The 15999-nt window shown below is 44.5% G+C and overlaps 1 protein-coding gene across 1 annotated transcript in view; it reads left to right on the top strand.

The window, feature by feature from the left end:
* The first annotated feature begins 11772 nt into the window (after positions 1-11772).
* doc2b (double C2-like domains, beta) overlaps positions 11773-15999 on the top strand; it is a 102038-nt gene continuing 97811 nt past the window's right edge. The window contains exon 1 of the mRNA XM_031874214.1: positions 11773-12419. Within this exon, the coding sequence (XP_031730074.1) occupies positions 12074-12419 (346 nt within the window). The 5' untranslated portion in view covers positions 11773-12073. The remainder of the gene's footprint in view (positions 12420-15999) is intronic.

The following is a 15999-nucleotide window of genomic DNA, read 5'->3' as shown; positions in this document are numbered from 1 at the left end:
CTATATCAGTAAGGACTGGAGTACAACCAGAGGGAGCCGTCCTCTCCTCGAGTCTCTGATGTACTGCTGCCACTTCACCCCGTCATCCTTTCTGTCATGTTCGCAGCGCTTACAGGCCAACTCTGCCTTCTGCACTATGGAGCTGCATCCTCCTCCCTGTACATACAGTAGAGTAGATAGGACCGTAGGTTTAGTGTGGCTAGGACGTCATTCACCCCCCCTCCCGCTCCAGTGGAACTGCTGTAAATGAATTCAAGTTTAAATAAACCGTCTCTAAAAGTTCACTTTGTCCGTGACTCTCCTTTTGTCTCCGCCGCCCAGTGCGGTTTTTCAACGGGGAGATTAATGATCTGCCGGTGGAAGTGAATTGAAGTAATTTGCTGGTGCTGGAAGTAAAATGTCATGGAAATATTAAAAACGCTGGAAGTCCAGGACTCAAGCCGTCTATGCAGGAGTTACAGAATAAGAAAGCTGATGTGCTTTGTTATTGGCAACCAGCAACCACTTTCTACCAAAGATGTCAGAGGAACAGCTCACAAATACATGTTTTCCTTTATGACATCTGACATTTGTGCGATATAAATTGCTGAATTTAAAAACTGAAGCATCTTCTTAAAGATTTAAAAAAGATTTAGGACCAGTTTGCAGGTTGTGGTGAGAAGAAGTGATTAAAGTTCCTCTCACACTAAAGTCTTTGTCAGTGAGATTCAAAGGGCGGAATCACCGAGCAGGCCTCGGTGAACAAAGGTCAACGTAGCCCAAGAGATCCAAAACCAACCGCTCTGCCCGGTGGAAGCTCCTCAACGGGTCAGAAACAGGATGGAGGAGAATGTTGGAGCAGAACCAGAGCTGCTGCTCTGAAAGCATCACCGCAATGGTTTCCAATAGTGCCAGAAAAGAATACTTCTCCATTGAAGAAACTATGTAGAGAATGTTAATCCCAGCACCAGGCTGAAATAACCCCACTGGCCCCGGGGCCCAAAAAGGTGAGGCGGCCACTCGTCCAGAGCCTCGGAACCTCTGTTCGAAGTGACTGCTAATATTTCTTGTTTAAAAGTCCCAAAGAGATTTACAACTACAAAACCAAGACGCAAAAAATCTTCAAAAGAGATGCAAAATAACCAAGAAAAGATACAAAACGACCACATACAGTCGCTTAACGGCTACAAAGAGACGTAAAATGACCTAAACAAGACACAAAACAACCACAAAGAGACAGAATTACGACAAAAAGATGCAAATTGACGACAAAAAGATGTGCCATTGAATCTGTGGCCCTGGTTCTGATGCAGCAGAGATAGGGGCCCTTTACATGTCTGTCTATGGCTGTACTTGGTGCTTAATATAAGCATGCTAACCCGCTGAACTACGGTGTGTTATTTTATGTTTTGGACAGCTACCGGCTTCTATTCATGTCACGCTGCCATTAGAAAACCTGCTGCTCACCTCCGGTCTGCTGCGTTAAGCTTTGGGGAGGTCGTGCTGCTCTGAACGTGTCGCTCCTCCTCCTCTGAACTTTCATCCAGGAGCTGGCAGAGACAACAAACATCACTTAAGTGCAGCGTACCAGAACACTCTGTTTGATTAACTCCCTACACATCTGTGAGCCGTTTAAAGAAAGATGTCTGTCGTCAGTAGGAACAAAGATAATACCAGACTCTTCAAATCGTGACACAATCTTTTGACTTGTTCTGTTCATGACCAACTGTAAACATCAGAGGTGTGAAGTAAAGTGTCATTAAGACACCCGACTACAAGTCAACCCCATAGCAGTGCAGACAACGCAGTGTGTTTGTGTACAGAGAGGGAGGAGGTGGAGACAACAGTGAGGAGGACATTAGGACGCTCTCATCGGTTTGCTTCTCATGTTGGACCAAGAGTGACTGAGAGTGGTTGGTGAAAGCCAACGGCTGTCAGTAGCCCTTGAATGTTAGTATTTTAAATCTCCATGTGGCTCAGAAATGTGTTGTGAAAGCCAGCAGGCATGGAGTGATTAATATTCAAAACCACATCCTGGTGGAAATTATCATAAATCCCACAAAGACGGAAAGCCTTTAAGCCAGAGACTCCAACATGTCCTCACAGTTCCTTCACTGAGAACCAGTAACAGTTGGGGGTGTAGTACACATAAGATAGTGCAGATAAGTGAGAAAGTACAATAGTTACCAACTATTGTATGTTGTATGGGCATGGATGGATTACCGCCAAAACGAGACGCACAAAGAGACAAAAACGACTACAAAGTAAAACAACCAAAAAGAGACACAAATGGAGACAGAAAACAACCACAAAGTTACACAAAACGACTTAAAAGAGATGCAAAACTACCTATAGGACACAGAAAACCACCAGAAAGAGACGCAAAACAACCACAAAGAGGTCGTCCCAGTCTCTCCCAATGCATCCCTCTTTTTAAAAGCACACATATGAGTCGAAGGTTTGGACACCAAACCCTCTCCCACTGTTCTCACTCATCAACACCAGAAAGAAAAGAGCTGAACAGGCGGCTTAGATAATGAAATACCAAACAACTGAGGAAGTAAAGACGAGCCACACACACTCTCCACCGACTCTGTGTCGTTTACACATTGGCATGAAAACATTGAAGAAAAGCGATACGTGCAACAGGCAGCGAGACGAACCTGGAGGCACAGCGGGCCTTTTCCCAGCAGAACGACGGGGAAGCACGGGTGTAATCAATAACACTCACTGCTGGCGTCACGGAGGTCAGCGAATGGGACTTGATTAAGGAAGTTAGTCACACCTCTGCTTTTATGACGACAAAGTGTCTCTGCGACCTGCTGCTCTCAGTTAAGAGGGAAAAATAAATGAAGCGTCCTCAGTTCATCACTGACACTAAGAGAATTATTTTTCTATTACAAGTTTGCAGAAATGTGTATGTTTAAATATGCAAATGAGGCATTGTTTAATGGTAACTTTTGGTAAATTTAAGAGAAATCTACAGATGCAAATAAACAAAGTGATAAAATAAATCTTGCCACTCGTCTGAGAGAAGACGTGGAATGTTCTGGAAGTGAAACAGCACAAAATCTCAGAATTGACCAGTGCATGAAAACCAGTGTTTTTGTCTGTGGTGGAAAAAACATTTAAAAATATTTGAATCGAACCACCACCAACTGTAATCTTAATATTTAACATATTGTTAAAGGAATACCGCTCTAACATGTCAATCAAAAATGAAAATGATGTCAGGACAAATTCAGCTGTATTTCTTTAGATTTTACCAGTGTTCATAGTTAAGAGGCCACTCTGTGGTGTACACTATAAATACACAGTATTCAATACATAATACTACTGTACTGTACATTTGATTTACTTAAAAATACTCTCAACTTTCTATGCTGGGTCTTTTCTGTGTGAACATGTGTTAATCTCTTCCTCGGTAACCAGGAGATCCACTCATATGTAGTATGAAAGTAGAGGCATGAAGACACCCCAGCTAATGAAGAGCAGGTGTGCCAGCTGATCGGGCCACTGCCTTCCACACTCAAATATTTAGTTCATTTCTTTTTGTCCAGGATCACGGGGAGCATGAGCTCGTTGTCACAGATTCACCGCCCCCCCGGATAATAGAAATGAATTTATTTGCTGAAGCAGAATCTTTGGGTAGTGACCACCAGAGGGCAGAGTCAGCAGACATATGAGAGACATGCTTACTGTAGCTTCAGGTCTTCAGCTTCCTCTTTTAAATGCTCATCAATGTCCTGATTAGAATAGTCTACATGTAAATATTTCATCCATATCATCTTCCCACTTCAAAACTGCCCTGTCTTTGTTATTTTAGTTTTGTTTTTAGTTTATTTTGTATTCTGTATCATCTAATTATTTATTAAAAGGGCCACAAAGTGACGCAAAACAACCACAAAGAGATGCAAAACGACGACAATGAGGCAGAAAAGAACCAAACACGTGACTCTGTGGCTCTTGTTCTTGTGTGGGCGGGGTGGGGGCCCTTTACATGTTGGTGCACAGGAGACCCATTCTCTCATAATCCGTCCATGTGTCGGTCAACCATAACATCCCTCTCCAACAACGACCCTTTTGAATCACACATATGAGCAAAGAAGGCCGATCCAAAACACAACCAGACCTCAAGTCAAAAACACAAACTACTGTATTTAACACAGGGCCTGTTGCCTTTCAGCGGACACATTGACACACTCAGCTTGTCCCTGAAAGACATTTATTATGGAACAAAGGAGTCCGAGCTCCATTGTTTGACATAATGTTGATCTAGTTTCCTGTCTGGGGCCCTGGGAGAATTAAAATCTTGCAAAGAGAAGAAACCCAAAACTAAAGCTTCGAGGCCTTGATTTGGGTTCAGCACTCCGCACCATCTTGGCCATAACACCCATGGGTGCAGCTGGTTCCTGCCTACCTTTCTGTCCTACCTCCTACAGCCCTAAAGAGTTAATTTTGTGTTCCACAACTGTGCAGAGCCAACATCTGCAGGGTGTCAGTCAGGGCCATTATGAACATGCATACTGGTAAAGGTCACTCTTGCCCTCGACGCGCTCATTTAAACTGAATCCCTGAGTGATGGGAGGGGCCGAGCCTCCGAGGAGCGCTCGTTAGGAACATCATTAATCAGGTTTCTCCAGACACATGCAATTTCGCAGAGATTGTTGATCTTTCTTTTTTATTATTTATGCTCCTGCTGTGAACAACCGTGTAAACAAAGACTGCTTTAGGACTCATTGTGTACAAAGCTGCTTGTTAGCGTGTAATAGACGGCTGACTGTTATTGAGCAGAGGGAAGGCAGCCGCCGTGGAGGACGACGGTGGAGTTAAGACAGACCAACACATTTACTTCTCTCTCTCTCTCTCTGCAGATCTGTTCTTTTTCAGAAGCTAATGATCAAGGATGTAGCAGCTCATCCACCAACAGATACAGACTGTCAGAGACACCAGAGTGCCTGGGCTGGGTGCATTATGGACCGATTATATTGGAAATGAAGCTCACAATGAAAATGAATGGGCTTGCAGAACAGGGAAGTCTGCTTGGGTTATTATTCATATTAATTATTCACTGAATGTGACCAAAGTCATTACACGGGGAGAAATCTTTCTTGTTTTTGTCCTACAAACATTTCCTGTCTCGAGAAATGAAACCACAATATATTTCAAATTTAATAAAACGTTTTCGCCATCATTTCTATCAGTTATGATTGAAATGTGCTGCTGTTGTGGGAACAATACAGGTGTCAATGCTGTGCTGATGCCGTGAGCACAAACCAATAATCTGATGGGATGCACTTTGCCACATTAACAAAATAAGAACCTCTTCTGCTGCAGAACAAGCGCAGTGACCTTAGGCTGGCTACATCGGCATTTCTGTTGGGCACAAGTGGATTTTATTCCCCATTTGGTAATGACATGGTTCAGTCATTGCTTAAAAGGAACATTTGAGGGGAGAGTGAGGCCTGATCCAGAGGGCTGTCCCGCTGTCAGATCATCAAGTGCATTTGGGGGATTTCTTACCTTAAGTCCTCATTCTGCAGGGAATAACCCACAATTAATAGCGTAGAGATGCTAAACAGGGGAGAAGCCGTAATCAAGGGCCTACACATGGGTGTTCAGCCTTACGAAGAAACGCTATGTTAACAGTGATTTAAGATGGTGCATAAACAACACATGGAAAGAGTTAGGGTTCTTTATCAACCATGGCTTTGTATTTTTACTCAATGATGCAGTTTTGACAAAAATAAGTAAATTGATTATTTGATAGGTTGCTCAGAGAAATCTACTGCTCAACGAAGAACCAAGATTATTGATTTTAGAAAAAAGGAGGAGAAGACACCCCCCCCCCCCCCCCCCCCCTGTCTACATCAGTGGAGGTGGAGCTAGTTAACAGCTTTACGTTCCTGGGAATCAAACACCCTGACATGGTCATCACACATCTCCACCTGGTGAAGAAAGCTCAGAAATGGCTGCATTTTCAAAGGAAACATAAGAAGGCAAAATTCCTGTTCCAAGTTAACTTCTACAGAGGAGCAATAGAAAGCATGACTGCTGACTGGAACCATTCCAAACTGGTATGTGATGTGTACAGCCCAGCACAGGAGGGCTCTACAGCGGGTTACTAACACCGCCCAGAACATTCTTGGCACCCATCTACTGAGCAATGGTATTGGTGACAAGAGGTGCCTGCGTAGAGCCAAGAAGATATCAAAAGACAACCTGTTCACCCTGCTGCCGAACCAGCAGACCTCAGAGCAGCTTCTTTCTTCTTCGCAGCTGCGAGACTCCTCAACTCATCCTCCACGGATAATATTGTTTTCAGTGTTTTTCTTATGTCGCCAAATGGGACTGAAATCTGTATTTTGTTGTGCAACCCTGTTGTACAATGACAATAAAATAACCTTGTAATCAGGGGCCGACCCTGTTGCAAAGTGTTGTCACATCCCTATTTATGGTTTTGCGAGTCCTTGCAGGCTCTCGCAAGCAAGCACTTACCAGGTGACAGCAATTAAAGTAAGACACTACAGATAAAAATATTGTCAAAGAATAGTTAATAAGAATGCCTGGTATCCTACATACAGCAGTTTATATACAGTTAATACAGAGCCGATCGTTAGCCGTACCTGAGACCTGCTGACGATGACCTGATGAAGAAGATCACTCTGTTCTTTGGAAACGGGACGTCTTCTTCTCTGTAACAAGAAAGGTTAAACCAGATGACATTATTAGCGTTGCCGGGAGAGGAACATGTGTGTTTTTTTAATCCAATAAAGCTGCAATTCCAACAATTCTGTCCAGATTCTCAGTCGTCCGTAAACAGTAATCCTGTCACGTAAACAGGTTTATTACAAAGAATCCAGTTTGTTAAATCTCACAGTTTTGTTAATAATGTAATCATCGTGTGAATATAAATGCATCACTGAATGCAACTTTGTGAACGAAACGTTCAGTACAAAACTGTGAACGCCTCATTATTTTTAACAAAGACAACAGCTACAGTTCCAATGAGGTGATGACATGCCATCAGCATCCAAAGTGGAATTGCTTGGTGTGCGTCATTACCAACAGAAACAACATGGTCACCAGGCTGTTTGTATTTCCAGAGACATAAACTTCAGAGGGGGAGTCCGGTGCCCTGGGTGGCACATTTATTCACATTTCAGGTGCTTCATATTGAAGCATTTGGACCTCGAGCACATTCGTTTCCTTTTGGGAGAGATCGGTGTGGGAGCTACATGATGAAGCTGTGAATGAGTTTCCGCGGGGGGTGCACTTCTTTTAAAAAGGGGGCTGAGGCTTCATTTAAAACAACACATATCTGCTCAAACAGTTTGTTGTGGTGGACATTTTAAACTGGTGGAGGGGGAAAGAGTAAAATTCAAAAGACAAATGAATGGTTCAGAATAAAAATGATGTTGAATTCATGACTCAGGTGTGCACACTGCCCAGCATGCATTGCATGTTTGCAAGAACAAGCATTGATTGGAGTTGACTGCAGGAATGAGTCCTGAAACCGTGAAATGAGTCATCATTTTTGCACTTCCAGTTCCCTCGTCATGAAGTCAATGTGTTATTGTTTAGACGTCTGAAATCAGGTCTGTGTTTAACACGAGCTTTAAAGAGATTTTAATGTTTTGTTCTCTGATATAAAATAGGTCAGTGAACGCCCCTCTGGTGAATTTAAAAGCTTTGAGTTGTCTTAATGAGACGACGAAATGTCCTCACTAGAACACTCGTCCTCCTTCAGCTCAGTGGTGGAGACGTGAATCACGTGACCGTGGTGGAGTTCATTTATAGACTAACGTTAGCTTTTTACTTTACACTTCAAACATCATAAAAGAGGAGTTCATTAGTGAAGATTATCTTGATGCACAAAACCTGTAATAATCATAAACGTTTGTTTGCTACAGAGATTATTTTCTGCAATAATCAGAAAGCCATCGGATTTCTGTCTCTAGAACCACTGTGAGGCTTACTTCCTGTTGGCTACAACAATATGTCATCCCTGCAGAACTCTACTCAGAAACTTTATTGTTTCTGTATTCTAAACTACTCCAGCTTTGAGCAGAAAAGTACGATAAGAACACAATCTTTCCATTATTATGATGAACTCACCTCATGCTCACATATCGCAATCGTTGCTGAAAATGCTATCTCCTTATTCACATTAATCGGTCCACACTAAGGAGTACAGGGACGGTCAAACGGCTTCACGATTAATCGTGAAATAGTATTTGTGGAATCTACAGATGAGGAAGAGAGCGTTTACCATTTCATCTTTAAATCTCGTGCCATGCCTCCAGTGGCCTCCAGTGTGATGTATTGTGCTACATAATCAGTACGCACACTGCTGAGTCCATCGCCGCCACTCAGACGCTGCTTTGCGGGCAGACAGCTAAGATCTGCAGCTTTCTAGTTATGAGTGTGTATATATATATATATATATATATATATATATATATATATATATATATATATACAGATTTCATTACTGTTTGTTATTTCTTTCCACTGTCATCTTTCACTAAATATTGTCTTATTTGTGTCCTTGGGTGACTTCAAAGGCTCTTATAATTAAAATGTATTACTATTATTAATTCTGTTAAGAGGTAATAACGTCTGATCTTTAAACCTTTGTTGCAAAATGGAAAATCAATTAACTACCAGCTCTGCCAAAGAAGAATCTAAATGTGATTTTTAGGTTATTTTTCGTCCTCACTCTACTCCTCCAAATTGTCACCGTGTTGATGCTGTTTGGCAAACAGCCGATGGGGTTCTTCAGTCTTTGTGTTTCCGTTGAAAGGGTTACCACTTGTGTTTCCTGTTGACTTGTCTCACTGCTTACTCGAGATAATTGCCTGTGAGTGGCCGGGCATTGAGAGAGGGCTACTCTGAATGCCCCAGAGTCCCACACTGCTATCTCTCAATGCATTGTTCACAGACAATGATGGCTTCACTGTTTCTCTCCACAGCACAGTATGTGTGCACATGAGCCCTTCATCCTCAAACTTGCAAACTTTTCCCATAATTACATTTTATGAAAGTGGGAATGATCCGTCTCTTGTTTGATGGCCACAATCAACTATCCATTACGGTCCTTGTAATAATCATTAATTAACAGTTAACAAGACCATTATCAGTCCTTATAAAATGCTTATTAACATTATTATGTTTTAATAATAGCATTGTAAACACATTTATTGTTAGATTATAAGACATTTATTACTTTATTTAGTTTTAATTGATTTATTTATAAAATAACAAGTTCCAGTCTCATTACCTTCGCTGACTGAAGATGAACTGGTGTGTTAAATAATTCATTGCCTCTTGTCTTTGGATTTTGCTGACGACACCACTGTGGTGGGACTCATCTCCAACAACAACGAGACACACTACAGACAGGAGGTCCAACATCTGGCTGAGTGGTGCTCGGACAACAACCTGGTCCTGAACACCACCAAGACTAAAGAAGTCATAGTGGACTTCAGGAGATCCAGGAAGACCACACCCTCTCCACTCTACATAAGTGGGGAGGAGGTGGAGAGGGTGGACAGCATCAAATGCCTGGGGCTCCACATCACTAAAGACCTCACTTGGTCCCTGAACACATCCCACCTGGTGAAGAAAGCCCAGCAGAGGCTCTTCTTTCTGAGGAAGCTTAAAGAAGCTGGCCTGCCCCCCGGACTTCTGGTTAACTTCTACAGAAGCGTGATTGAAAGCATCCTGTGTATGTGCTTTACTGTGTGGTGTGCCAGCTGCACAGCAGAGAACAGGAGGGACCCGGCCCGTGTGGGTAGAACAGCACAGAGGATTGTGGGAGTTACCCTGCCTGACCTGGACACTGTGTATGCTGGCCGCCTCCAGAAGAAGGCCAGACAAAACCCGGACTAACAGGCTGAGGAACAGCTTCTTCCCCAGAGCGGTTTCCTCCATCACCCCCCCACCGCCACCCTCCACCCCACCCAGCTCACACCGGACAGTGCTGAAACAAACATAGTCAATAACACGACACTGTAACCAAGCACATGTTTCACTTTGAAGCCATTGATGCCTGTGCTTTATCTTGTTTTATCTTGTATATATTTATTTAATGTCTTGTTTTTTTAAATCGTCTTGTCTTAATGTTTTTATACACTTTTTAACTGTTGCTGCTGTACTGATGAGTCGCCAACTCAATTTCGTTGTGTGTTCGTACGATGACAATAAACATCCTTATCCTTATCCTTATTCAAAAGGGATTTTCCCGATTCGACACAAACTGATGAACTGGACCTGATGTTTCTCCGTTCATCAGAAGGACTTCTCCAGCCTCTAATGACAGGCAGGACATCCTCAGCATGAATCCTGAAGGGACGCCAGACCTCGTAGTGGAGGACATAATTGAGGCCACCTGTTCAGAAGGCAACTAAACGGAGAGAAAGAGCAGCTTCCTACAGCAGTGATGTTGAGCATCCTTTTCCGGTTCATAACACACAAAGTGTTTCGTGTAATCCTGTTTGTTTAGAATATATAGAAGAAAGCATGTAGGCAGCATAGATGAACAGAAAAAAGAGCTCCACCTGCATCAGCTCAAACTGATAAAAACACCTATTTGCTGGGGTGACGCCTTTGCGTTTTAATTTCACAAAGCTTTAACCTGTTGCTAACAGCGAACACAAGAGGGCGCTGCGTCATCTGCTCACTGCAGTTGTGTCTGTGAACGGGTGGAACGTGATGGCAGAGCTGCTGCAGGGGTTAGAGCTCTGGGTCTGCAAGGAGAGCCTCTCCTGAGAGACGGTGAGCCTCTTTGTTACGCAATGTGAGTAACAAGACAAGTGTTGAACACTTGCTAGTGTGTAGGGGGGGGGGGACATATTGTGAATATGAATAAAGTACATTTTAAGTTGCAAATGGCAGCATTAGAAAACAGTGTACAGATTTGAAAGACAGCGGGTCCAGTAATCTTTGTAATTCTTGTGGATCTAGAGACACTGATGTTCGTCGAGAGGACAGGTGTAATTTTACATAAAAGGTCTCACCTGCATGTGCCGCTTTAACAAAACATCACTGTGTCAGGGTTGATTACAACGGTCTCAATGTCACCCTGCTCTGTGCACGCTCTGTGAGGATATTAAACCAGTGTGAAAAGCGTTGCAGATTTCCACCGACACCCACAAAGTGGCAACAGATGGAGAGCAGCTAAGAAACGTACGATAACATCAGGGCGCGTAAATGCACGTGGAAAAAAGGTCGGTGCATTTAAACAGACGTGTGTGCACCAATGAAAGGAGGTATGAAGCGTGTTCATTAGAGTATGAAGTGAGTGGAAAAAAAGAAAAATGAGGGCGTGATGGCAGAGAAGTAAAGGGGGCAGGCAGGGGCGGCTTAGCCCTTTTGGAGCCCGAGAGGGGGATTTTGCCTCGAGTGGCCTCGTTTACACTGACATCTACTACAACATTTTTTTGCATAAAAATGTAAGGAATCTAAACTCAAATCCTTCATTTGCATGTTTGCAGTTGAAAAGTTCTCAGTTACAAAAAAACAAGACATCCTGGATGAAGAATCACAATTCATTCACCAGAGGTAAACACAACACGCACGCATGAGTCCGTCACGACGAATCCTCCCTCCCACCGACAGATGGATGGGGTTAATATCATAATTAAGCACCTTCGGGCCGACGGGTTCCTGTTTACCGCTCGGTTGCTAGGCAGTGACATCAGCTGATCCCTCCCTCCGTCCTCTCTAATCCCTCTCCCTCCCTCTCCCTCCCTCTCTCTCTCTCTCAGATAGGCAGCGCAGACGTGGGCAGAGTGTGGGGGTATAGGAAGAGGAGAGAGCGGGAGGGTAGGTAGTAGTGTGTGAGGCTGTCAGACAGCATGGTCTGGGTCTGAGGACAGCACTGGAAGACGCAGCAGCAGCAGCAGCCTCCAGATCTCCATGTAGACCGGTGTGGTGACGTCCACAGATCACCTGGACCTGTCCGCCCGTCAGCACCCGCACAGGTCAACACCGGAGAAGCAACAGGAAGGAGGAGGAGGGGGGGTGGGTCTGGGTTTTTTTCCCAGTTTTTTGGGGGTTTGTGGAGTAGGCTCCGGGCTGGACCGCATGCATGACACAACGCAAAGGCGAGAAACCCACCATCAGCATCCAGGAGCACATGGCCATTGACGTGTGCCCTGGCCCCATCCAGCCCATCAAGCAGATCTCAGACTACTTCCCCCGTTACCCGCGGGGCCTCCCCCCAACTGCGCCCCACCAGGCGGGCCACGCCGGGCCCCTGAGCCCTGCCCTCTCCACCTCCACCTCGGCCACCGCCTCTGCCACCGCCGCCACAGAAAGTGACCGCCCCAATGAGGATAAACCGGACCGGGCTTGTGCCGGAGCCTCCGCCTCCTTACAGGCCACCAAGAGGGACGAGGAGCCCGACGTGGAGGGATACGACTCGGATGACTCCAGTGAGTGACGGTTACCCCTTCCAGTCGTCTCCATCCTCCTGTTGACTACGGTGCTTTCCAACATGTCTTCGTGTGTGTGTGTGTGTGTGTGTGTCTATCCCTTTTAGTTCTACCTCTCCCTTTCTTTTATTACTGCATCTCCATTTTTTTTGCCACCGGTTGCCAGGCATCCCTCCAGCCGTGTGGCTTTGTGGCTTCTCTCTGCTCCACCGTCCATCTCTTTCTATCTCCCAAAAACCCGCTGTGTGTGTGTGTGTGTGTGTTGTGTGTCTTTGTGCTGCAGCTAACTCTTTCCCTCTCAGTCTAACACACAGCCAACTGTTGCTGCTGTAAAGAATACAGCTCCCCCTTTCCTCCTCCTCCTCCTCCTCTCGCCTCCAACTGAAAAGATGATGTGTGCCGTTTTATTGGAGCAAATGACTACATGCCTGTGTCAACCTGTGTGCATGTGTGCATTTCTTCATATCCCCCAGTGTGCTCGGTGTGTACTGTCGATCGGACTGAATGATTCATGGCTTCTTGGTGAAGCTTCACATTAGTCGCAGTTTTGCGCTCAGCTGAGAGCGACCGCATCCGTGAGCTCATGTTTCGGCTGGTGGCAAGACGGGCAAGTTCAAATCGGGGGAGCACATCGTTTTGTCTGTCGGTCTGGTTTTTTTGTGTGTTGCTTTCCAAAGCATGAAGATGTGTGTGTGTGTGTGTGTGTGTGTGTTCATATCTGTCTCCGTCAGAGGGGGAGGCTGCTCTGCTGAATGTCATTCCTTTAATCCAACAGGTTTGAGTGGATGAATAATAATGGAAATTAATAGCACGCAGCACAGCTATGGGAGCAATAACAATTCAGAGAGACAGAACAAGATTTTCCACATCTTTCAAAACCATTTCAGCTCCCAGCAAACATCTGATGATACGACTGTCTGCACCAGTGCGGAGGACTTGGGTAAATTAAAGCTGCTGCTGCCACCTGCATCATTTTCATACGAACCTTTAACATCTGACTGATGAAGCGCTGAAACAGAGAAGGAATCTCTGCCTCGGCATTCGGTTGAGTCTGAACGTGTCCGAGTGTAACGTGTTGCTCTCGCCGTGCACAAAAACAAACAAGTGCTTCACGTTGTGTTTGTATCCGGCAACCCTTTTCTAGGGGTTTGTCCCTGTTGCTCTCTGCACGAGAGTCTTGTGATTGCAGGTTAATGTGTGGCAGCAGTGCAGCTTCTCTTAGAGTTAATCCATGCAGAGCAGCATGCACGGGGGGGCTTAGGCCATCTCTAATCCAGAACTGGACAGGAAAGGGGGGGGATGGTAGGGAGCAGAGGCAGGTCGGGCCTGGCAGATGTTGCTCTATAACCTTCAACAGGCAACCAGGACTTCACCGAGAGGCATTCTCCTAATTTGTGCGAGCGGTGCTTGACTTCTGCAGTCAGATATGAGCTTTCAGGGTGTTTGCTCGTTGGCTTTGGGCAATCGCAACACTGTGATTCCGAATGCCTTTGTTGGTGCAATGTGAAGTGTGTGGGAATTTATATAATCAACTGGAAAGTGACACTTCTGGGTCCCTCTCAGACTAATAGCATTCTGCTAAATCCAAAGCCACGAACGGCAGCCATTTCTTTTTTGTCGCTTTTCAAACTCACGAGGGAGTTGCTGTGCATTTCATACACGCTCGATTACTCTGAGCTAAGTATGAAGGAATCCATCTTGGTGTTGCAGTGCTACATGGAAACCCGGGACACACTCTAGTCCAAGAGGTGAGATGGAGAAACCACGAGCTGCTCTCTACCTGTTGCTCTAATGTGCATGCAGTAGATCAAATTCAATATTGTCTGCAGCTGTGACTCAGGAGGTAGAGAGCGGCTCGTCCATTAGTTGATAATCATTGAGCCGGAGGAGGGGGTAGTACTCAAGAGACAGAACTCTGAATTTCCAAGATTACAGCAGCAAATATACAAGAAAAATACTCACAAATTCGTAAGATTACAAAGTAACAAATGTACAAAAAAATCGGAGTTATATGGCGTATTAGGCCATTGAGGTTTAACAGCTGGGGGAGGGGAGTAATATTCTGAGAAAAAAACTCTAGATTAAAGTCTCAAATCTACAAGAAAGAAAAGTAACACATTTACAAAAAAACTCAGAAAAAGTCATACATTTACAAGAAAAGCATTCTAATATTAACAACAGTAGCTGCCTTTGAGTGCAGCCATTCAAAACAGGCACAGACATTTTTGCCTTTAGACGTGGTGGGACGACACAGAAACCCAGAGTGAAGCATCCTGCGGTCTTTAACATCACGCACACAACGTGAAAACAGTTTTAAAACATCTGGATAGAACACATCTTCTATTTCAATCTACTGATAACCGTACAGCTGTCTAATCAGCTGCATCACATGATGTCTAACTGTGGTTGGCTATGTGCGACAGGTGTTGGGATGCTGTGGCATACAGTTACTGTAACTTTATCATATTGGTGTTGGTGCACAGTTACTAACTTACTTGTTTTCAGTTTATACAAACATCAAAACGTCCCAGCTCCTCTCTATCCTCCCCGTTAATAAGGCAATTAGACACAAACATCTGCCGGAGCATCATCTTAATGCTTTTACAATCACGTAAAGAGTCACCGGATGATTGCAACGTCAACTCCCCCCCCCCCCCCAAAAAACAAAATGAGGACAAAAGAGGAAGGAGCGTCTTAGTAACCAAGGTAGCAATCAATTGTAAATATCGGTGTCTGACTCATCTGCATGCTTATCACCTCCAGCTGATGTGACTAATGAAAGCAGGCACTAAAATAGATAAATAAGTAAATAACAAGTGGCTGTTTGGGTCTGATGCAACGCCCCAAATAATCCCAAGCTGCTGCTGCCGCCGAGGGAGTTTGAGAGGAGAAACATGAGGCGTATCAACAGAATACTGCAGCAGCAGTCTGCTTTAAGGAACGGCACCACAGACGCAGTTCTTTAGACCTGCTGCACATTGTGTAGCAGAAGTCACAGCAAGGCACTTTAACACTACAGGTGGCTCAGCATCGGTCACATTCACTTCTCCAGACTCGTTATTCTGCACATGAAGCTCAACAGTTACTCAGAGAGAGACGTATGCTTTTGTGTCTGTATGCGTTTTGGATTGAGGATAAATGACTTGTTTAAAGAAAAGCTTCCACTGTTGCTCTTCATTTGCTTGTTAAAAAAAAAAAGAAAAGGAAAATAATTTCAATTTGATAAATACCCGACGGACAGATGAGCCCTGGAATATGCAGCAAGCGTCCCAGACTCCCACTGTGAAAGGATTCCTCTCTCTTTCAGATTCAAGCTGTGTTGGAATACTTGCCGAAGGACAGCTGAAACCAAGGCTATGTGATGAAAGCCCGAACCAAAAGCCGGGAACACATGGTATCAGTTCTGCAGACGTAACAGTTCCTGCTGGCAACAAGCGTATGAGAATAACAGCAAATTGGAACTGAGTTTATAACCACTTTACTCGTCTTATCAGCTTTGTTTGTGTATGTTCCCAACTGCATCTCATCTTGGTGGGTCAGTAAAGTTCAAACACACTTGTCGTGAGGCTGAACGGATCAT

This window comes from Anarrhichthys ocellatus, unplaced genomic scaffold (genome assembly GCF_004355925.1).
Source record: "Anarrhichthys ocellatus isolate YVR2014 unplaced genomic scaffold, GSC_Weel_1.0 scaffold78, whole genome shotgun sequence".
In the NCBI taxonomy this organism is placed as follows: domain Eukaryota; kingdom Metazoa; phylum Chordata; class Actinopteri; order Perciformes; family Anarhichadidae; genus Anarrhichthys; species Anarrhichthys ocellatus.
This window is presented reverse-complemented; position numbering and strand designations above follow the sequence as displayed.